The 23,262-nt window shown below is 41.9% G+C and overlaps 1 protein-coding gene across 5 annotated transcripts in view; it reads right to left on the bottom strand.

Moving 5' to 3' along the window:
• Window positions 1-23,262, bottom strand: part of LOC125461125 (triple functional domain protein-like) — a 636,773-nt gene that overhangs the window by 280,239 nt on the left and 333,272 nt on the right. For all 5 annotated transcript variants that reach the window (XR_007249410.2, XM_048549570.2, XM_048549543.2 and 2 more), the window contains 2 exons: window positions 16,290-16,391; window positions 15,524-15,663 (listed from right to left, as the gene is read on the bottom strand). Coding sequence is in view for 4 of the 5 variants with exons in the window: in XM_048549570.2 (XP_048405527.1) it covers window positions 15,524-15,663; window positions 16,290-16,391 (242 nt within the window). In the remaining variant the exon portion in view is untranslated. The remainder of the gene's footprint in view (window positions 1-15,523; window positions 15,664-16,289; window positions 16,392-23,262) is intronic.

Below are 23,262 nucleotides of genomic sequence, written 5' to 3' on the forward strand. Positions count from 1 at the left end.
CTTCTGGCATAAAACAGTGGCAGGGTACCTTTTTAGCTTTCTACAATGATATAAAGGTTTAGTAGTCTAGTATAGAATAGTCTAGTCTAATTAAAAGGTTGATAAGGTAGCTGACTCAACTGACAGAGGGACTGTTATCAGTCAATAACCTAAAGCCCAAATAGAGCCTAGTAGCCAGTGATTACTATTAAAGTTAAATTGGTGTGTGTCATCCCAGCTTATTAAGACAGAATCTGTTGAAAGCACACTATGAATAAGCTTTCCATGACCAGGAATATCACATTCAGATTGAGGCGCAACTCGAGTGAGTGTTGTATTTGTGGGAACAAATTACAGCAGATGCTGGAATCTGTACTGAAAACATAAAATGGTGGAAATCACTGCCGGTCAGGCAGCATCCATGGACAGAGCGCAAGGTAAAGTTTCAAGTCTAGATGACTCTTCATCAGAGCTTTGAAGAAGAGCCATTTAGACTCGAAACATTAGCTTGCGCTCTCTCCATGGATGCGGCCTGATCCACTGTGCTTTCCAGCATTTATTTTCAAAACATTTGTGGGATTTTTAAGTAGTGTCGGAATTCGACGCAGAGGGGAAGGGCTATTTTTTGTTTGCTATTTTGGCTCTTAGTTTGTGGTCTTTCTGACAGAATAAACTGAAATCCACGATCAGGGCCCTACACAAAAAGAATGACATACAAGGGAAACTTTACATTCATTAGTTGGTAAAAGCTGCTAATTTGATAAGTTACTAAAAGCTGCTAATTTGATAAGTTACTAACACATTAAAAGGTAAATAGGAGAAATATTTTATTCATTAAGAAGTAAAAGACCAGTGTGAAACTTCCTTAAAAATTAGGAATTAAGTAAATAAAATAGAGATGCATGGTTAGCCATTATGTTGTTCCAGCACAACATGGGAGCTGGTGGACCCCACTATGGCTCCTGGTAACCACATCTGTTGCAAGTACTGGAGTTTGACAAACTCTAGCTCAGAACTGATGAGCTGGAGTCTAAGCTTCGAATGCTGTGACACCTCAGAGCCACCTAGATGCTGTGTTTCAGGAGGTAGTCACACTGCTTTGATTAATTTATGCCAAATTCAGCCAGTTGTCAGACACAATAGGATGTGATTACTAGTGAGGCAGGCAGAGAATCCAGGAAGCCCTTGAGCTTGTCTAACAGGTTTGAGATTCTTTCTCGCTACATGGCCAAGAACCAGGGCTGGAAGAAGCTTGAGCAAACTGACCAAAGCACCATGTTACAGAGAATCATTCAAGAGGAGGGACAAAGAGAGAAATGTTGATGTGATTGTGGATAGTACAGTCAGGGCAATAAACAATGTTCTTTCTCCATGGGCAGGGTCAAGAGTCCGAAGGCTGTGTTGCCTGCCTAGTGCCAAGGTTCAGCATATCTTATCTGTACTGTGGCGGAACATGATGTGGGATGGGCAAGATCTAGCCGATGTGATCCACATAGGTACTAACAATATACATTGGGCAAAGAGGGTCCACTGAGGGAATATGAGCAGCTAGGCATCAAATTTTAAAAAAAACCAACAAGTTAATCATTTCTAGATTACTACCTGCGCTACAAGCTAATTAGCACCACATCAACAAGGTTAAAGAGGTAAACATGTGGCTCCAAGACTGGTGTTAAAGAAATGGATTCGAATTCATGGAACTCATAGAATCCCTACAATGTGGAAACAGACCATTCGGCCCAACAAGTCTGCACCACCCACCCAGACCCATCCCCCTACCCTTTCCCTGTAACTCTGCATTTCCCATGTCTAATCCACCTAATCTCTGGACACTGCAGGCAATTTACCGTGGCCAATCCATCTAACTTGCACATCTTTGGACTGAGGGGTGAAACTGGATCATCTGGAGGAAACCCACGCAGACACAGGGAGAATGTGCCAACTCCACACGGGCAGTCACCTGAGGGTGGAACTGAACAGAGGTCCCTGGCCCTGTGAGGCAGCAGCGCTAAACACTGAGCCACCATGCCGCCCCATGAGATGCTGGCACCAGTACTGGGGGAGGGAGGGAGCTGTTCTGATGAGATGGGCTCAATCTGAATCGCACTGGTCTAGAGTCCTGGTGAATTGCAAAAACTAGGGTTGTAAATAGGGCTTTAAACTAGATATTAGTGGTTGGTGGGTTTAGTTGCATGGAAAACTATAAAATCAAAGATAAAGGAGAAGGTAGGATTACAGGTTAGTGATGGGGTTAGCGTGGAAAACAAAAGGGGGGCGCAGAACATACAATATGTCATATTGTACCAAGGAAACACATGGGATTATAAAATTTTGATAACAGAACAAATTTAAATGCTTTGTATCTGAATATCTGGAAGTATTTGGAACAAGTAGGTGAAGTGATTGTGCAAATCGAGGTAAACGTTGATCATCTCATAGGCATTATGCAAACAAAACTGGGAACTTAACATTCAAGGATTTTTGAACTTTTGGAGATATAGAAGGGTGTGGAAATGTAGTATTAATAAAAGCTGAAACACAGACAGTTCGAAGAGATATCTAAGCTTGGATGATGTACAGTCCATTTGGGTGGAGATAAAAAGTAGTAAGCGAAAGACGACATTGGTAGGAGTAGTGTATAGATTCCCAAACAATAGCCACTCTGTAAACCAACAAATAGTCGCAGGGAAAAATAAGAGTGCAATAATCATGGATGACTTTAACGTTTATGTCACTGGATTAAGTAAACTGGAAAGAGTAACTCTGACAAAGAATGCACAGAGTGCATTAAGGGTAGAGATAATCGCCCAGCAATATGTCAAGGAGCCAACCAGGGAGCAGGCGATTTTGGATCTGGTAATGAGTAATAAGGCAGGTTTAATAAGTGACCTCAGAGTAAAACGGGCCCTCTTGCGGTTCACTGGTAACATCCCTAATTCTGGATCAACGTCCTGGGTTCAAATATTACTTGCTTCAGAGATATGTAATAGATTTGCTGATTACACTAACATGGCGAGCTAGATCTCAAATAACAAGACAGCGGACAGGGAAGAGATAGAGAGCTAAGTAGCATGGTGTAAGACAACAATCTCTCCCTGAATATCAACAAAACAAAAGAGCTGGACATTTACTTCAAGAAACGGATGGAGAACATGCTCCTGCTTGTATCAAGGTGCTGGAGTGGAGATGGTCGAGAATTTCAAGTTCCTAGGAGTCAAAATCACCAAGCTGTCCTGGTTGGTCCATGTTGACACTATGATCAAGAAAGCAAAACGACACCTCTACTTCCTTAGAAGGCTTAGGAAATATGGCATGTCCGCAATGACTTTTATGAATCTTTATAGACACACCATAGAAAGCACCCTATCCAGATGCATCACAGCTTGGTATGGCAACAACTATGCCCAAGGCAGCAAAAAATTACAGAGTTGTGAATGTAACCCAATCCATGAAAACCAGCCTTCCTTCCATTGACTCCGTCTACATTTTCCTACACTACTTTGGGAAAGCAGCCAACAGAATCAAAGAGCTCTCCTACCTTGGTTGGACTCTCTTCCATTGGATAGGAGGTAGAAAAGTTTGAAAACACATACCAACAGATGCAAGAATGGCTTTTTCCCTGCTGTTATCAAACTTATGAATGGACTTCTCATATATTAGAGTTTATTTTTCTCTGCACCTTCTCCTGATCTGTAACACTACATTCCACATTATCCCGATATACATATGTAAGCTACGATTTGTCTGTACATCAAGCAAAACAATATATTTCCCTCTGTCTCAGTACAAGTGACAATAATAAATCAGATCAAAAAACATCTCTGAATAGGTTGGTTAGAAAATAGGTTAATGCAAAAAACTAAAAGATACCTAGTGTGCCCTCTTGAACCACAGTGTGGTTCCCCTAACCCTGGACTGGTTCAGTCTCACCTGCTCCAGAAGTGTGTAATAACATCTCTGAAGACATTGACTAGAAAAATAGATCAAAAAAATCCCTGAGGAAGTACTAATCAAAACATGATGAATTTAATATAACATGGTGTGAAACTGGATGAACACAGCAGGCCAAGCAGCATCAGTGGAGCAGGAAAGTTTGATGTTTTGGGTCGAGACCCTACTTCAGAAGAATGGTCTCGACCCGAAACGTCAAACTTTCCTGCTCCTCTGATGCTGCTTGGCCTGCTGTGTTCATCCAGCTTCACACTGTTATCTTTTTGCAGCGGAGAGCGGCACGAGGGGGCAGATGTGAGGTCAGGGCAGAGATGCAGTTGGGAAGGTAAGTGAGTGCTATTTAAGTACTTACCTCAAAGCCAGCGGGTCCTTTTTGCAGCGGAGTGCTATTTAAGTAGGTGTGTTCTTAGCCCCATGTCCTACACGGTAGGGCCTCCCTCCCACCCTCCTCCTCTAACCTAATTAAAGTCCACAGACTCACAGCAAACACACAAGGGCTGAGGGAAGTGCCTGGTGAGTAAAGTGCGAGTTTTCGGTGAAGAGGCTCAGTGAGGAGATTACGCCACTGTTGAAGAGGGTGAAGACATGACTGCCAAGCTGATTCAATGTGCTGCATGCATGATGTGGGAGGTCAGGGACACTGATGTTTCTGGCTCCTATAACTGTGGTAAGTGTGTACACATTCAGCTTCTGAAGGAGGTTGTTGCAGCACTGAAGAAAGAACTAGAAGAAAGAACTAGAAGATCTCAGACTCATCCGAGAGAATGAGAATTTTCTGGACAGGACGTTCAGCAAGGTCACTACACCGAGGATACCTGAAGAGAGAAGGGGGATGTCGATGACAAAGGAAGACATGAATGAAGTACAAGTGACCCCAGGGGAAGCACCTATTGTAAACAGGCTGACTGTCTTGGAAACTGCCAAGACAGACAACACTGCCAGTCCAAGAGGTGGACAGGTCTGCAAGTCAAAAATTGCTGGAGGGGCAGAGCCAAGAAGTCAGACATCACGGAGAGCTGTGGTAATGGTGACTCCATTGTGAGAGGGACTGACAGGGGTTTCTGCGGCAAAGGGCGAGATTTGAGGATGGTGTGTTGCCTTCCTGGTGCCAGGATCCAGGATGTCACTGATAGAGTGCAGAGAATCCTCGAGGGTGAAGATGAAGAGCCAGAGGTGGTGGTGCATGTCGGCACTAATGACGTCAGGAAGAAAAGGAGGAGCATTCTACAGCGGGACTTCAGACAACTCGGAAGAAGGCTGAAAAGCAGGACTTCCAGGGTGGTTATCTCTGGTTTGCTTCCAGTTCCTCAGGCTGGAGAGGGCAGGAACAGAGAGATAACGGACCTGAACGTGTGGCTGAGGGACTGGTGTCGGAAGCAAGGATTTAAATTCTTGGATCACTGGGGTATGTTTTGGGGTAAGAATAAATTGTACAGGAGGGACGGTTTGCATCTTATTAATTGGGGGATCAGCTTTCTGGCAGGCAGGTTTGCCACTGCAACACAGGTATGTTTAAACTCAGTAATGGGGGGGGGGCGCCAAACTGGAAATTTAAGAATGAAGTTCAAGGGAAAGTGAGAATAAGAGAGGTTAAGAAGGACAACAGAATCAACAGAGCAGAAAACTGAAGAAGGGATCGTACAGTAAGGCCAAGTGAAATAAGGATGGATAGGAAGGGTGAGGGGAGAAACAAATTAAAAATATTATATATGAATGCACGAAGCATAAGAAATAAGGTGGATGAGCTTGAGGCTCAGTTGGAAGTTGGTAAGTACAATGTTGTGGGGATAACTGAGACGTGGCTTCAAGTGGACAGGGCCTGAGAAATGAATATTCAAGGCTATACGTGCTATCGAAAGGACAGACTGGTGGGCAGAGGGGGTGGGGTAGCCCTGTTGGTGAGGAATGATATTCGGTCCCTTGCGAGGGGGGGACATAGAGTCAGGATATGTAGAGTCAGTGTGGACAGAACTGAGAAATTCTAAGGGTAGAAAGACCCTAATGGGAGTTATCTACAGGCCCCCAAACAGTAGTCACGAGGTAGAGTGCAGGTTGAATCAAGAGTTGAAATTGGTCTGTCACAAAGGTATCAGTACAGTTGTTATGGGAGATTTCAACATACGGGTAGACTGGGAGAATCAGGATGGTACTGGACCCCAAGAAAGGGAGTTTGTAGAGTCCCTCAGAGATGGATTCTGAAAACAGCTTGTACTGGAGCCTACCAGGGAGGAGACAATTCTGGATCTGGTGTTGTGCAATGAACCGGATTTGATCAGGGACCTCAAAGTAAAGGAGCCATTAGGAGGTAGTGACCATAATATGATAAGTTTTAATCTGCAGTTTGAGAGGGAGAAGGGACAATCGGAAGTGTCAGTATTGCAGTTGAATAAAGGGAACTATGGAGCTATGAGGGAGGAGCTGGCCAAAGTTTAGTGGTACAATACCCTAGCAGGGATGGCAGTGGAACAACAATGGCAGGTATTTCTGGATATAATGCAGAAGGTGCAGGATCCGTTCATACCAAAGCGGAAGAAAGATCCTAAGGGGAGGCAGGGCAAGCCGTGGCTGACGAGGGAAGTGAAGGACTGTATAAAAATAAAAGAGAAGCATAACATAGCAAAGATGAGTGGGAAGCCCGAGGACTGGGAAGCTTTTAAAGAGCAACAGCGGATAACTAAAAAGCCAATACACAGGAAAAAATGAGCGACGAAGGGAAACTGGCCAAAAATATAAAGGAGGATAGTAAAAGCTTTTTCAGGTATGTGAAAAGAAAAAAAATGGTTAAGACTAAAATTGGGCCTTTGAAGTCAGAAACGGGTGAATTTATTATGGGGAACAAGGAAATGGCAGATGAGTTGAATAGGTACTTTGGATCTGTCTTCACTAGGGAAGACACAAGCAATCTCCCAGATGCAGTAGTGGCTGGAGGACCGAGGGTAATGGACGAACTGAAGGGTATTTATATTAGGCAGGAAACGGTGTTGGATAGACTGTTAGGTCTGAAGACTGATAAGTCCCCGGGACCTAATGGTCTGCATCCCAGGGTACTTAAGGAGGTGGCTGTAGAAACTGTGGACGCGTTGGTAATTATTTTCTAAGGTTCTATAGATTCAGGATCAGTTCCTGCGGATTGGATGGCGGCAAATGTTGTCCCACTTTTCAAGAAAGAAGGGAGAAAGAAAACGGGAAATTATAGACCAGTTAGCCTGATGTCAGTGGTGGGAAAGATGCTGGAGTCAATTATAAAAGATGAAATTACAACTCATTTGGATAGCAGTAACAGAATAGGTCAGAGTCAGCATGGATTTACGAAGGGGAAATCGTGCTTGACTAATCTTCTGGAATTTTTTGAGGACGCATCTATGAAGATGGATAAGGGAGAGCCAGTGGATGTAGTGTACCTGGACTTTCCGAAAGCCTTCGATAGAGTCCCGCACAGGAGATTAGTGAACAAAATTAGGGCACATGGTATTGGGGGCAAAATACTGAGTTGGACTGAAAACTGGCTGGCTGACTGACAGGAAGCAAAGAGTAGTGAAAAACGGGTCCATTTCGGAATGGCAGGCAGTGACCAGTGGGGTACCACAAGGTTCGGTGCTGTGACCGCAGCTGTTTACGATATATATTAATGATATAGACGAAAGCATTATAAGTAATATTAGCAAATTTGCTGATGACACAAAGTTGGGTGGCAGTGTGAAACATGAGGAGGATGTTGTGAGAATACAGGGTGACTTGGACAGGCTGGGTGAGTGGACGGATGCATGGCAGATGCAGTTTAATGTGGATAAATGTGTGGTTATACACTTTGGTTGCAAGAACAGGAAGGCAGATTACTATCTCAATGGAGTCAAGTTAGGAAAAGGGGAAGCACAACGAGATCTAGGGTTCTTGTACATCAGTCAATGAAAACAAGCATGCAGGTACAGCAGGTAGTGAAGAAAGCTAATAGCATGCTGGCCTTCATCACAAGAAGAATTGAGTATAGGAACAAAGAGGTCCTTCTGCAGCTGTACAGGGCCCTGGTGAGACCGCACCTGGAGTACTGTGTGCAGTTTTGGTCTCCCAATTTGAGGAAGGACATTCTTGCTATTGAGGGAGTGCAGCGTAGGTTCACAAGGTCAACTCCCGGAATGGCGGGACTATCATATGTTGAAAGATTGGAGCGACTGGGCTTGTATACACTTGAGTTTAGAAGGGTGAGAGGGGATCTGATTGAGGCGAATAAGATTATTAAGGGATTGGACAATTTGGAGGCAGGAAGCATGTTTCCGCTGATGGGTGAGTCCAGGACCAGAGGACACAGTTTAAAAATAAGGGGTAGGCCATTTAGAACAGAGTTGAGGAAAAACTTCTTCACCCAGAGAGTGGTGGACATATGGAATGCTCTGCCCCAGAAGGCAGTGGAGGCCAACTCTCTGGATGCTTTCAAGAAAGAGATAGGCAGAGCTCTTAAAGATAGTGGAATCAAGGGTTATGGGGATGATGCAGGAACAGGATACTGATTGTGGATGATTAGCCATGATCATAATGAATGGTGGTGCTGGCTCGAAGGGCCGAATGGCCTACTCCAGCACCTATTGTCTATTATCTCAGATTCTCCAGCATGAGCAGTTCCTACTATCTCTCATGATGAATTTAATGTTCAGTTCAAAGAGTGAGCAACTTGGGCCTGAAACAATGTTGTTTAACTTAAACAAAGAGTACAAGAAATGAGGATTGAGTTTACTAAAGGAATTGCATCGTTTGATTGTCACGCATGACAGTAAGAAAGCAGTAGCAAACACTTCAAGAGGTAATTCAAGATTCTCATCAAAAATAAGGAGGGTAGATTCTCAGAGGGGGGTAAACCAACCACAGCTAGTTGAAAGAAAACGTACTTAAGATGGCAAAGATCAGTGATAGCCCCAAAGACAGGGATAAATTCAGAATCCAGCAAAGGAGAAACTAAACTACAAAGGCAAACAAGCGATGAAGATAACAACTAGCAATGAGGTCTTTTTCCAATTTCTAAAAAAGGAAGAGAGGGGTTAAAGTGAATACATGTCCGTTAGGAAGTGAATCTAGAGAAACAGTACTGGGGAGTAAGGAAATGGCAAAGATATTTTGCATCAGTCTTTATGGTGGAAGACATATCAAACATCCCATTGTTATCAAAGAATGTAGGAGAATAATTAAATACCATCACCGTCACAATAGATGTGTTGTATTTGGGCTTCCAGAATGCATTTGACAAAGTCCTCATTAAAAAGCTAAGTCACAAGGGCCCACATCTGTTGGTACAGGTAGAGAACTGTAGAGAATATGCTGGAAACAGCAAGTGGGGGAAAATGGGTTCTTTTTCAGGTTGGCGACCCGTAACCAGTGAGGTTCCAGAGGGATCGGTGCTGGAACTGCACAGCTTTACAACGTATAAATTACTAGGAGCAAGGAAGCACATGTACTGTAGCCAAATGTGCAGATGACAAAGATAGGTGGAAAGGCAGTTTCTGAGAGGGATACCAACAGTCAACAGAGACATATTGATTGATTGATTAAGTAAATGAAGAAAAATTTCAGGAGGCTACAACATAAAGGGATTTGAGGGGTCTGTGCACAAAACACAAAGTTCAACATTGAGGGAATACAGGGTGCTTGATCTGGGCTCCATGTGAAATCCAAAAATATCACAATGGAAGTGAACTAAAAACAAAGAACACTGAAGAGTTTATATTAATAATTAATGCATAACCTGATCACTCTAACAATTCTGAAAAATAAAAATTAACCATAAGCACAGAAATGTTTTAAGCATTTACTTACTGGTGTTCATTTTTGTTAAGTAGCCTTGTGGTAGTGGCATTGAATTAGAAATCCAGAGGCACAGACTAATATAATGGAGACATCGGTTCAAATCCTAACAGGGCAGATGATGAAATTTATATTGAATAAAACTCTAGAATTAAAAACTTGTTGAATTGTGACTGTATAAACACTGTTATGAAAACCTATTTGGTTCGCTGATGATCCCTGGGGAAGGAAATCTGTCAGCTCCACACCCAGTCTGGCCTATATCTGACTCCAGACCCACAGCAGTGGAATGGCAGGTTGGAGTTTAATTTAGATAACTGCGAAATGTTGCATTTTAATAAGATAAACCAGGACTGGTCTTATACAGTTAATGGTAGGGCCCTGGGGAAAGTTATCAAACAGAAAAACTTAGAGATGTGGGTTCATAGTTCCTTGTAAGTGGCATTACATGTGGACAGTGTGGTGAACAACACATTTTCATGCTTGCTGCTCAGGAGTTGGGGATCATGTTACAGCTGCACAAGACATTGTTATAGTCACATTTGGAGTACTGAATACAATTCTGGTCGCCCTGCTAAAGTGTAAAAAAGATTTGAAGGATGGCTCTGAGACTGGAAGGTTTGAGTTATAAGGAGAGGCTAGATAGGCTCAGACTTTTTTCCCCTACAGCCTAGGATGCTGAGGTTTAGAGTTTTATTAAACCATGAAGGGCATAGATAAAGGTAAATAGCCAAGGTCTTTTCCCCAGCCTGCAGGAGTCCAAACTAGAATGTATGGGTGTAAGGTGAGCTGGGAAAGATTTAAGAGAGACCTGAGGGGCAACAGTTTCACACAGAGCATGATGTGTATGTGGAACGAGCTACAGAAGTAGTGTTAGAGGTGGGTAAAATCACAACATTTAAAAGACAATTTGGACTCTACAAATCTAGCTCAGTTAAAGTCACCAGTATAAAAAGACCATGCAGCACATTGAGGTGCAATGAGAAGCCAACCTCAGACATTGCAGTCCTATAGACACTACGTATGCAGTGCAAAAGAACTGTATGGAATGAGAAAACACGGTGGAAAGAACCATGATATTTAATTAAGATAGTTTGATATTGAATACATGCATATCAACATTGGGCCACTGCATCTTCAAAAAGTAAATAGTAGCAGCAAATGAATATCAACATTACCATCTCAAATGTTGCAGGCCGAGTTTAGACATACGACTTGCAGCGGCGATAAGATTAAAAACAAACTGAAGTAATATTATTTGTCGGACCCAAAATCACGCTTGGGCCTCCACGGGACATTGTTAGAACAACTGAAGAGTTTTAACAAATGCTTTACTGGCTTAAAATGAAACCAATTTGTTCACTGCTAAAACGTGAACTTGAATGCCAACACATTATCATTCTTCCTAAAGAAACAAGTTCTAGTTCCAGGTTAGCTGGGTATTTAGTATATCAATGTTTTCAAGTCACGACCACAGGCTTTACATAAAGCATATCAACTGCTTGGTTCATTTTCCAAAGTTTTGCTTTTCAAGCTATGTCAGCAGTCTTTCAGTGGAACAGGTTACGAATGCAAGAATCAGAGACATGCACAGCACAGTATTAAGCCCTCTGAAGAAGGGTCTCGGCCTGAAACGTCAGCTTTTGTGCTCCTGAGATGCTGCTTGGCCTGCTGTGTTCATCCAGCTTCACACTTTATTACCTTGGATTCTCCAGCATCTGCAGTTCCCATTATCACAGTATTAAGCTCATATTATTTGGCTCAATGACAGAGGGTAATCGGTTCACTTAACTGATCAGTTGGGCCAATTGGCCGAGGGGACAGGAGTTTAATCTCGATAAATGCGAATTACATTTTGGTAAGGCAAACTAGGTCAGAAATTATCGTTAGTGGTAGGGCCCTACGGAGTGTAGCTGAACAAAGAGAGTGCTGCAGGTGCACAGTTCCTTGAGAGTGGAGTCGCAGGTAGACAGGGTAGTAAACAAGGTGTTTCGCACATTAGCCATCATCAATCAGAGCAGTGAGCATAGGAGTTGGGGTGTCATGTTGCAGCTGTACAGGACACTTGTGAGGCCACTTTTAGAATATTGCATTCCAATTCTAGTCGCCCTTCTATAGAAGGGATGTTATTAAACATAGGAGGGTACAGATAAGATTTACAAGGATGTTGCTAGGAATGGAAGGTTTGAGTTACAGGGCGACGCTGAATAGGCTTTTTCTTCACAGACCGTCGGAGGCCAAGGGATGACTTTACAGAAGTTTAATCATTCATGACAGGCATGGATAGGGTGAATAACCAAGGTCTTTTCCCAAGGGTGGTGGAGTCCAAAACTAGAGGGCATAGGTTTAAGGTGAAAGGAGAAAGATTTAAAAGGGACTTAAAGGGAATTTCTTCATACAAAGGGTGATACATGTATGGAACGAACCTCTAGAGGAAGCGGTAGAGGGAGCTACACTTACAACATTTAAAAGGCATCTAGATGGGTACACAAATAGAAAAGGTTGAGGGATATGAACTAAATGCAAAAAGAAAAAAAAGGCCTATTTCAGTTCAGGAAACCTAATTGGCATGGACAAGCTGACCAAAAAGCCTGTTTCTGTGTTATATGTCTATGACTCTGATCTGTCCTTGGAAAGGGCCTAATAAGTCCCTTAGTTGCAGCAAAACTGGTGCAAAGTCTAAAAATTGAGTTAAACTTGATGGACCACCCTAGGATGAAACACTCAGTCAGAAAGAGGGCAGAACGTATGCTGGATGATGGACTTCAATGTCGATCACCAAGATACTGACTAAAATGGCCAGATCCTGAAGGACATTGCCAAACTGGGTTCTGAGACTCCCTACCAGTGTGGAAACAGGCCCTTCGGCCCAACAAGCACACAGCATCCCACCCAGGCATATTTCCGTCTACCCCATCTAATCTACACATCCCTGAACATCAGGCAACTTAGCATGGCCAATCCACCTAGCCATCTTTGGACAGTGGGAGGAAACCAGAACACCCGGAGGAAACCCATGCAGACATAGGAAGAACATGCAAACTCCACACAGACAATTACCCGGGAGTGGAACCAAACCCAGGCCCCTGGCGCTGAGGCAGCAGTGCTAACCAGTGAGCCACTGTGCTGCCCTGTTCTGTGAAGGAACCAAACGGAGGGAAAATTTTGAACTCGGCCTCAGTAATTACCTGCTGTAGTTGCATCTATGATGATACTGGGAGGGATGACCACTCCAGTCATTGTTGAGACACTGATGAGAAAATCCTCCTTGGTGTTGTGCAGTGCTAACAAGAAATGACTTGCAATTCAAAACTGGGAATACGACAGCATAACTGTATTCAACCACAATTTGTATCCTTGTGGCCTGGCATGAGCCACTCTCCACTATTACCATCAAGTTGGGAGATGACTTTAGTTCAACTGAGAGTCCATGAAGGTATACTAGGGGAAGCACGAGGCATACGTGAAAGTGAAGTGTGAACCAGTGAAGCTACAACACAGGACTACTTGCAAACCAAACAGCATTATGAGTAAGCAACAGAAGATCCACAACAGAAGATCAGATTTAAGCTCTGCTCTTTTGCCATACCAGTCATGAACATTGATGGTTTATCAAAGTAGTAAGAGAAAGTAGAAGTTCTGCAAATTTCCCCACCTTCAATGTTTGGGAGAGCCCAGCAAATCACTGCAAAAGACAAGGCTGAAGCATTTGTAACGATCTTCAGATGGAAATGCATTGTGGGATGATTCATCTCAGCCTCCTCCTAAAGTCCCCACATCACAGGTGTCAGTCTTCAATCAATTCGACTTGCTCCACATAATCTCAATAAATGGCTGAAGGAACCTGATACTGTCAAATCTTTGGGGGTCTGACAACATTCCAGCAAAAGCACAGAAGGACTAAGCTCCAGAACTTGCTGTGCCCTGAGTTAAGCTGTTCCAGTATTGCTACAAAACTTATATCTATTTGACAATGGGGAAAGCTGCCCACGTAGATCTTGAATCCACAAAGCAGGATGAATCATTTGTTGCCAGATCACTCTTCTTTTGATCATCAAAGAGATGGAAAGGATTATTGACAGTGCTGTCAAGTAGCACTTTCAAAGAATCAAATAGATCAATCACACTCAGTATGGCTTCTGGCAGGGCCACTCAGCTCTCAACTTCATTAAACATGGAAAAAGAGCACAACTCCATACTCAAAACAAGAGTGACTTGCCTTGACCTCATTTGGTGAAGTATGGTATCAAGGAACCCTGGAAAGTACCTTGCTGGCATCATAAGATCTGAAGTGGGTTGTTTGTTGTTGACTGGTTCAGCACCATTCATGACTCTTGAGATAATGAAGCAGTCCATTTGGAGCAAGGCCTTGATGACATCCAAGCTTGGTCTAAATGGCAAGTAACATTTGCAATACACAAGTGACAAATGCAAAAAGCAAGAATCTAACTAACTACAACCCTCAATTTGCAAGGTTACGACCATCACTGAAGTCCCCACTAACAATTTTGGACAACCAGTGATCAAAAATGAACTGGGCCAACCATATAAATACTGTGGATACAAGAGCTGACCAAAGGCTTGGAACTGTGCAGTGCAAAACTCACCTCCTGTTTCTCCAGTACTTGTCCATTATCTGCAACGCACAAGTCAGTGTGATGGAATATTCCCCATTTGCTTCGATGGGTGGAGTTCCAACAATACTCAGGATAAAGCAACCTAGTTGACTGGCAATCCACCAATTCACTTCACCACTGATGCACAGTGGCAGCAGCAAGGAGCATCTATTATTCATTCCACCAACTCACCAAGGCTTCTTTAAAAGCACCTTCCAAACGTGACATCTCTACCTTCTTAGAGGGATACTTGCAGCTGGTACCCAGGTTCAGAACCATCTACAAGTTCTACTCCAAACCACATACCATCCTGACTCAGCACTATATTGCATTATTTCACTGCTACCAGGTTAAAGTTCTTGAACTTACCACCAACACTATGTATATATCTGCATCACACGGATTGCAGCAATTGAAGAACAGTATAAGTGCTAACACACCTACTGATGCCCACATTCTATGAACAATAAAGAAAAAATCATTTAAAAATTTTCAATGAAATCCAACTGTCATCTCCAGGATAAAATTTTGATTTTGTAACTTCTGGGCTTTGATCCCTAAAGAATTAGTGTTGTTTAGCTTTTACAAACGTACAGAATATACATCTTCGAACGTGGGGGGGTAAAATGAAATACGTGTGTTATCAAGCTGTCTACTCTGAAACTTTAATCAGATTTGCAACGATCTACTTCCTCCTCTGTCATTCCCTCAACCATGAAGTTAGCAAGATCAGACTTATTGCAGATGCACAAAACAAGTTAAAGAAACAAAGACGGCAAATAGAGTCCTCCGTCCTGAAGAGTAAGTGGGCTGTTGTAAATAGAGACAAACAGTAAAGAACTACAGATATTTTGATGAAGGGTCACTGGATCTGAAACATTGACTCTACGTTCTCTCCACAGGTGCTGTCAGACCAGAGGAGTTTCTGCTGCAATTTCTGATTTTGTTGTAAATTTGGTTTGATTTTCATTGTTCAATATGCATATAACTAACAATTGCATAGCACAGCAGGTTTAAACGGTGCTAAAGGATGTCTGAAAGATTGCATGCTTCTCCCTTATTTATTTTTCGAAAGGACTTTCTTGTAACTCAATGTACAGCAAGAACTGAAGTTATCTTTGTTCACAAGCACAACAGGCAATCAAATACTATATTGCTATGTGATGCAGCAATATGCCAACACTCACCTTCTCCCTTTATGTTTGTGAGATGTTGGTTTGGGTAAGTGGATTGCTTCTTTCAGGGCACCTTTCAGATGAACGGTCCTTTCTTGTATAACCTCTCGTATATGCTTGATCCAATCTTGTTTATTTTCAATACTTGATGCCTTCAATACAAAAATATCATTGCAAAACAGAAAATAACTAAAGAACAACATTTCTTCTGCACGGTGTATGTTATGGAATTGTAAAAACGTCGTTTATAAATAGGTTTATTCAGCATTTAAAATTTTACAAATATATACACATTATTCACAAAGATAAATAGACCTAAAATAAACAGTCATATGACTGCTTTAATGAGCTGTTAATTGATTTATACAATCTACAGTGTTATTGTTGAGGGCTATAATCTCAACCAATGCCTTGATCCAGAGACGATTTTATGAATTAGTGAAACGCCATGGAATGAAGGGACGAAGTTATACAAATGGGTAGTTTCTTTCTATCATGCCAATGAGGCAACTGAAGAGTGAAAATCTGGTACTCAACACTGCAGGAGCAGAAAATGAAATTGGACAAACATAGTTATATTTTAAGGCTCTTTCACTTGTTGCAAGGGTCTTAATCTTGATCCACTTTACTGGCTATACATGAAGAACAAGGAAAGAACAGAACTGTGCTGAATCTCAAATTCTCATAACTCAGCAGTCCATGAATGGAACTAGGTCAGAAGCGACCTTATGTTAATTCATTTGAAAGTTCTCAAATTCCAAAAGAAAGCCACAAATACCTTTAAAACAATTTTGTTGTCTGATGTCGGAGTCCGTCCAACCCACAGTGCAAATTTACAATGATCGCCTTCAACATGTTCTGTGACCCCAAGTTCTGAGGTCTAAAAAAGAGAAAATATTCATTCAGCTCTCATTGTTAATGTAAACATAGGCAAGAAATGCCCTATTTTACAGGTATATTTTCTAGAGTATTACATTTCTGAACAAAACATAACAGACAAAACAGCATATCTATACATATACAGAAAGCTAAACATAAAACATAACATAGTAATATCAAATTGATAGCTCACTGGATGAACAAGGGTATTTATCACTTCCAATTCCAGTATCCTGCTGATGAACTTTGATGTTACTTTCCTCAGAGTTCACAATACGTACTTCCAAGCTTCTCGTCATCTGCAAATTTTGAAATTGCACCCTGCATACCAAGATCTAGGTCCTTAATATGAAAAGACCAAAACTCCCATTCACCAATCTCTATGGAACTCTACAAACCTCTCTTTGGTTCAAATTAGTATGTACTGTTTTCTGTCACTCAACCAACATCATATCCATGTTGCAGCTCTCCCTTTTATTCCATGAGAGATAACATTGTTGAGAAATCCATTGTGCAGCACTATATCAAATGCCTCTTGAAAGTCCATGAATGCTATATCAACAGCATTAACCCCATCAAACCTTTCTGTCAGCTCTTCAAAAAATTCCAGTTAGTTAGTTAAGCACAATATGTTTCACTACAAATCAATGCAGGCTGCCTTTAATTAACCTGTAGTTATCCAAGTCACAATTAAGTGCTGAATAGTTGTTTCTAGAAGTTTCAATAGCACCAAAGTAAAACTGACTACACTGTAATTGAGGGCTTATCTACACAAATTTATTTTTGGAGAAGAGTTGGCAACATTTGCAAATTTCTTGTTACTGACTCAAAACCTTAGGCAGAAAAGGGTTGCCAAAACAATGGCCCAGAGCCTCCACCAATTTCTACTTCTGTAAATTCAACTCTCATTCCTTCCGTATCCTTGGGTGTATCTCATTTGGTCCTGGCATCGTAACTAAGTACAGCCTATCTAATACTACCTCTGTATCAAATTTAAACCCTTCAAATACCTGAATTACCTCCTCTTTCATTACAATCCATAAAACATCATCTTCCTCGGTAAAGACACATGCAAATTTGTACTCCATTTGATAATTTCCTTTTCGGTCCCTAATTGTCCGCACTGCTTCTTTTACCATTCTTTTATGACTTACAAGCCTGTAGAAGACTTTGGAATTCCCTTTTATGTTAGCTGAGGGTCTCTTCTCATGCTGTCTCCCAAATCATTTAGTTTGTTTTTTCACTTTTTTCTGAATCTTCTATATTGAGTATGCATTCGTATTAGCCATCAGTCATACATCAGGAACACATTTTAATTCTTTAATCGTGAGCTGTTTCATTATCACAGGAGCTGTGTATTTGTTAGTCCTACCTTTCCAATTACCCACTGACATTGGCTGTCGTCCAGTTATTTATTCTCATTTTGGATTGCTTTTTATCTCTTTCCAAAATCAACCTAAGTTTTAAGATACAATGCTTACTCTTCCCTCATTCTCCTCCTAACACCTGACTGACTTGGCCCATCCCATTCCCGAGAACCAAATCTTGTAGGACCTCATTTTTCTTGCGATTGGAAACATTTCCTGAACTAACACTTACCTTTCTGCCATTTACACTATTGTCATCTCAGTTTACATAAAGATAATTCAAGTACCACATTACAAATGCTTTAGAATTCTTGAACAAGGAACATAGGAACAGGGTGGGCCATTCAGCTCAATGAGCCTGCTGTTATTTAATACAAGCATGGCTGATCAAAGACTTCCACGTTTCTTTTTAATACACATCATCTGATAACCCTTTATGTCATTAGTAACCAATTTCTACTTTAAATATAGTTAACATGTTGCATTTATCACACCTAGAGATGACTCAAACTGCTTCATGTATATCATTTTGCGTGGCAGAGGATTATAAAGGCAAGTTTGTTTGACACTAATTTTCAGCGCAGCACTAGCTCACCAATAACAGTGACAGTTAACGATCATCTAATTTGCCCTTTATTTGTTAGTTCTGACAGGAATGGCAGACCAGGTATTGGAGGATTCCCTGCTTATCTGACAATACTACTGTATGAAAGGCAGAATCACCGACACTGCAGAACTTCAGTACTGAACTGTGTCGTCAATCTTAATATAAGAGAGCTCCTGACACCCAATAAACTTGATCAAAGATTACAAAAGCTACAGTGCTGTCATGGGTCCATTAAAGTATCCATAACCTCCTACCTGAAGTATTTTGCCATATTTAAAGGAACAAGTCAAACTTGGCAGTTTTGACTAGTTGGTTGTGCAAGATTTTGAACCAATTGACTGGCATAACTCCCATTAAGTCCCACGTCACATTTTGATTTAAACACCAACAGTGGATCACTAATCTTGAGATCGTCATATGAGAAAAGCCCATCCCACCTCTCTGCATCATGGTCTTAAATGGATTACACCTTGTATTTAAGTCTGTAGTCCCAGGTTCTCTCATTAGAGGAAATATCCTTTCCACATTTACTCCTGTATAATCCTGTCAAGTTCCCTTACACTTTGCAGCTCCAGTGAATACTAGCCTAGCCTGTTCAACCTCTCCTCATAATTTCCATCCATTTTAAATATTAGCCTTGTAAACTTCTTTGAGCTGCATCCAACTCATTAGACCATAAAACGTGGAACAGTACAGCACAGTTCATCTTACAATATTACACCAATCATGACACCAAATTAAACTAATCCCTACCTCCTGCCCTTGGTCCATATCCCTCCATTCTTTGCACATTCACGTGTTATTCAAAAAGTCTCTTAAGCACACCTATCACTTCCACCGTCACCATCACCCCTCAGAGCACATTCCAGACTCCCACCACTCCCCATGTAAAAACACATGCCCCTCATGTCTCCTTTGAACTTTTGCCCCATGCCACATTAAATGCAACTCCCCTAGTTTTAGACATTTAAACTCTGGGAGAAAGATTCTGATCATCAACACTATCTATGCATCCAAATTTTACAGACTTCTATCAATTCTCCTTTTAGCCTCCACCACTCCAGAGAAAACAACCTGAGTTTTTCACACCTCTCCTTATACTTCATACCCTTTAATCCAGGCAGCATTCTGGTAAACCTCTTCCACACCCTCTGCAAAGCCTTCACACCCTTCCTCTAATGTGCTGACCAGAAGTGAATACAATACTCTAAGTGTAGCCTAACCAAAGTCTTACAAAGCTGCTAAATCAATTCCTGGCTCTTGTACTCAATTCCCCAACCAATAAAGGCAAGCATGCCATATGCCTTTTTAACCACCTTATCTACTTGCATGGTGACTTTCAGGAAGCAATGGACTTGAACCCCCAAGATTCCGCTGTACATCAAAGCTGTTCAGGGTTCTGCCATTAGCTGTATACTTTTCCTTAACATTTCATCTCCCAAAGCACCAGGGCCTCACATTTAGCTGGATTAAACTCCATTGGCCATTTTTCCACCCATATCTGAAATTGATCTATATCCTACTGCATCCTTTGACAACCTTCTGCCCTACCAACAACTCTACCAATCTTTGTATTGTCTGAAAACTTATTAATCCACCTATCTATATTTTTATCCCAGTCATTTATGTATATAACAAACAGTAGAGGTCACAGAACAAATCCCTACAGATTTCCAGCCAGAAAAACACCCTTTTACCACTACCCTCTGACTTCTACAGGCAAACCAATTTTGAATCTACACAGTCAAATCACCGTGGATCCCATACATCTTAATCTTCTTGATCAGTCTACCATGAAAGCCCTTGTCAAAACCCTTACTAAAATCCATGTAAACAACATTCAATGCTCTACCCTCATTGGTCAACTTTGTCACCTCCTCGAAAAATATCAGTCAAGTTTATAGTCAAGTCGATATTATATATGAATGCATGAAATATAAGAAATAAGGTGGATGAGCTTGAGGCTCAGTTGGAAATTGGCAAATACGATGTTGTGGGGATAACTGAGACGTGGCTTCAAGTGGACAGGGCCTGGGAAATGAATATTAAAGGATATACGTGCTATCGAAAGGACAGACTGATGGGCAGAGGGGGTGGGGTGGCCCTGTTGGTGAGGAATGATATTCTGTCTCTTGCGAGGGGGGGGGACATAGAATCAGGAGATACAGAGTCAGTATGGATAGAGCAGAGAAATTCTAAGGTTAGAAAGACCCTAATGGGAGTTATCTACAGGCCCCCAAACAGTAGTCAGGATGTCAGGTGCAAGTTGAATCAAGAGTTGAAATTGGCCTTTCGCAAAAGGTATCACTATAGTTGTTATGGGAGATTTCAACATGCGAGTAGACTGGGAGAATCAGGATGGCACTGGACCCCAAGAAAGGGAGTTGGTGGACTGCCTCAGAGATGGATTCTTAGAATAACTTGTTTTGGACCCTACCAGGGAGAAGGCAATTCTGGATCTGGTGTTGTGCAACAAACCGGAGTTGATCAGGGACCTCAAAATAAAGGAGCCATTAGGAGGTAGTGACCATAATATGATAAATTTTAATCGGCAATTTGAGAGGGAGAAGGGACAATCGGAAGTGTCAGTATTACAGTTGAATAAAGGGAACTATGGAGCTAAAGTTCAATGGTACAATACCCTAATAGGGCTGACAGTGGAACAACAATGGCAGGTGTTTCTGGATATAATGCAGGTTCAGTTCATTCCAAAGAAGAGGCAGGGGCAGACTTGGCTGACAAGGGAAGTTAAGGACTGTATAAAGATAAAAGAGAAGTAGTATAACATAGCAAAGATGAGTGGGAAGTCCGAGGACTGGGAAGCTTTTAAAGAGCAACAGTGGATAAATAAAAAGGCAATACACAGAGAAAAAATGAGATATGAAGGAAAACTGGACAAAATATAAAGGAGGATAGTAAAAGCTTTTTTAGGTATGTGAAAAGAAAAAAAATGGTTAAGACTAAAATTGGGCCCTTGAAGTCAGAAATGGGTGAATTTATTATGGGGAACAAGGAAATGGCAGATGAGTTGAATAGGTACTTTGGATCTGTCTTCACTAGGGAAGACAGAAGCAATCTCCCAGATGCAATAGTGGCTGAAGGACCGAGGGTAATGGACGAACTGAAGGGAATTTATATTAGGCAGGAAATGGTGTTGGATAGACTGTTGGTCTGAAGGCAGATAGGTCCCCAGGACCTGATGGCCTGTATCGCAGGGTACTTAAGGAGGTGGCTCCAGAAATCATGGACGCGTTGGTAATCATTTCCAAGGTTCTATAGATTCAGGATCAGTTCCTGCGGACTGGAGGGTGGCTAATGTTGTCCCAATTTTCAAGAAAGGAGGGAGAGAGAAAACAGGAAATTATAGACCGGTTAGCCTGATGTCAGTGGTGGGAAAGATGCTGGAGTCAATTATAAAAGATGAAATTACAAATCATTTGGATAGCAGTACAGGATAGGTCAGAGTCAGCACGGATTTACGAAGGGGAAATCGTGCTTGACTAATCTTCTGGAATTTTTTGAGGATGTATCTATGAAGACGGACAAGGAAGAACCAGTCGATGTAGTGTACCTGGACTTTCCGAAAGCCTTTGTTAAAGTCCCGCGTAGGAGATTAGTGAACAAGATTAGGGCACATGGTATTGGGGGCAAAATACTGACTTGGATTGAAAATTGGCTGGCTGACAGAAAGCAAAGAGTAGCGATAAATGGGTCCCTTTCGGAATGGCAGGCGGTGACCAGTGGGGTACCACAAGGTTCGGTGCTGGGACCACAGCTGTTTACGATATATATTAATGATATAGATGAAGGCATTAGAAGTAATATTAGCAAATCTGCTGATTTCACAAAGCTGGGGGGCAGTGTGAAATGTGAGGAGGATGTTGTGAGAATACAGGGTGACTTGGACAGGCTAGGTGAGTGGGCGGATGCATGGCAGATGCAGTTTAATGTGGATAAATGTGTGGTTATACACTTTGGTGGCAAGAACAAGAAGGCAGATTACTATCTCAATGGAGTCAAGTTAGGTAAAGGAGAAGTACAATGAGATCTAGGGTTCTTGTCCATCAGTCAATGCAAGGAAGCATGCAGGTATAGCAGGTAGTGAAGAAAGCTAATAGCATGCTGGCCTTCATAACAAGAGGAATTGAGTATAGGAGCAAAGAGGTCCTTCTGCAGCTGTACAAGGCCCTGGTGAGACTGCACCTGGAGTACTGTATGCAGTTTTGGTCTCCCAATTTGAGGAAGGACATTCTTGCTATTGAGGGAGTGCAGCATAGGTTCACAAGGTCAATTCCCGGAATGGTGGGACTATCATATGTTGAAAGATTGGAGCGACTGGGCTTGTATATACACTTGAGTTTAGAAGGATGAGAGGTGATCTGATTGAGACTTATAAAATTATTAAGGGATTGGACACTGTGGAGGCAAGAAGCATGTTTCCGCTGATGGGTGAGTCCAGGACCAGAGGACACAGTTTAAAAATAAGGGGTAGGCCATTTGGAACAGAGTTGAGGAAAAACTTCTTCACCCAGAGAGTGGTGGATATATGGAATGCTCTACCCCAGAAGGCAGTGGAGGCCAACTCTCTGGATACTTTCAAGAAAGAGATGGATAGAGCTCTTAAAGATAGTGGAATCAAGGATTATGGGGATAAGGCAGGAACAGAATACAGATTGTGGATGATCAGCCAATTGCATACAGTTCTGGTCACCGCATTATAAGGAGGTGGAAGCTTTGGAAAGGGTGCAGAGGAGATTTACTAGGATGTTGCCTGGTATGGAGGGAAGGTCTTACGAGGAAAGGCTGAGGGATTTGAGGTTGTTTTCGATAGAGAAGAAGGTTGAGAGGTGGCTTAATTGAAACATATAAAATAATCAGAGGGTTAGATAGGGTGGATA

This window comes from Stegostoma tigrinum, chromosome 2 (assembly GCF_030684315.1).
Source record: "Stegostoma tigrinum isolate sSteTig4 chromosome 2, sSteTig4.hap1, whole genome shotgun sequence".
In the NCBI taxonomy this organism is placed as follows: Eukaryota; Metazoa; Chordata; class Chondrichthyes; order Orectolobiformes; family Stegostomatidae; genus Stegostoma; species Stegostoma tigrinum.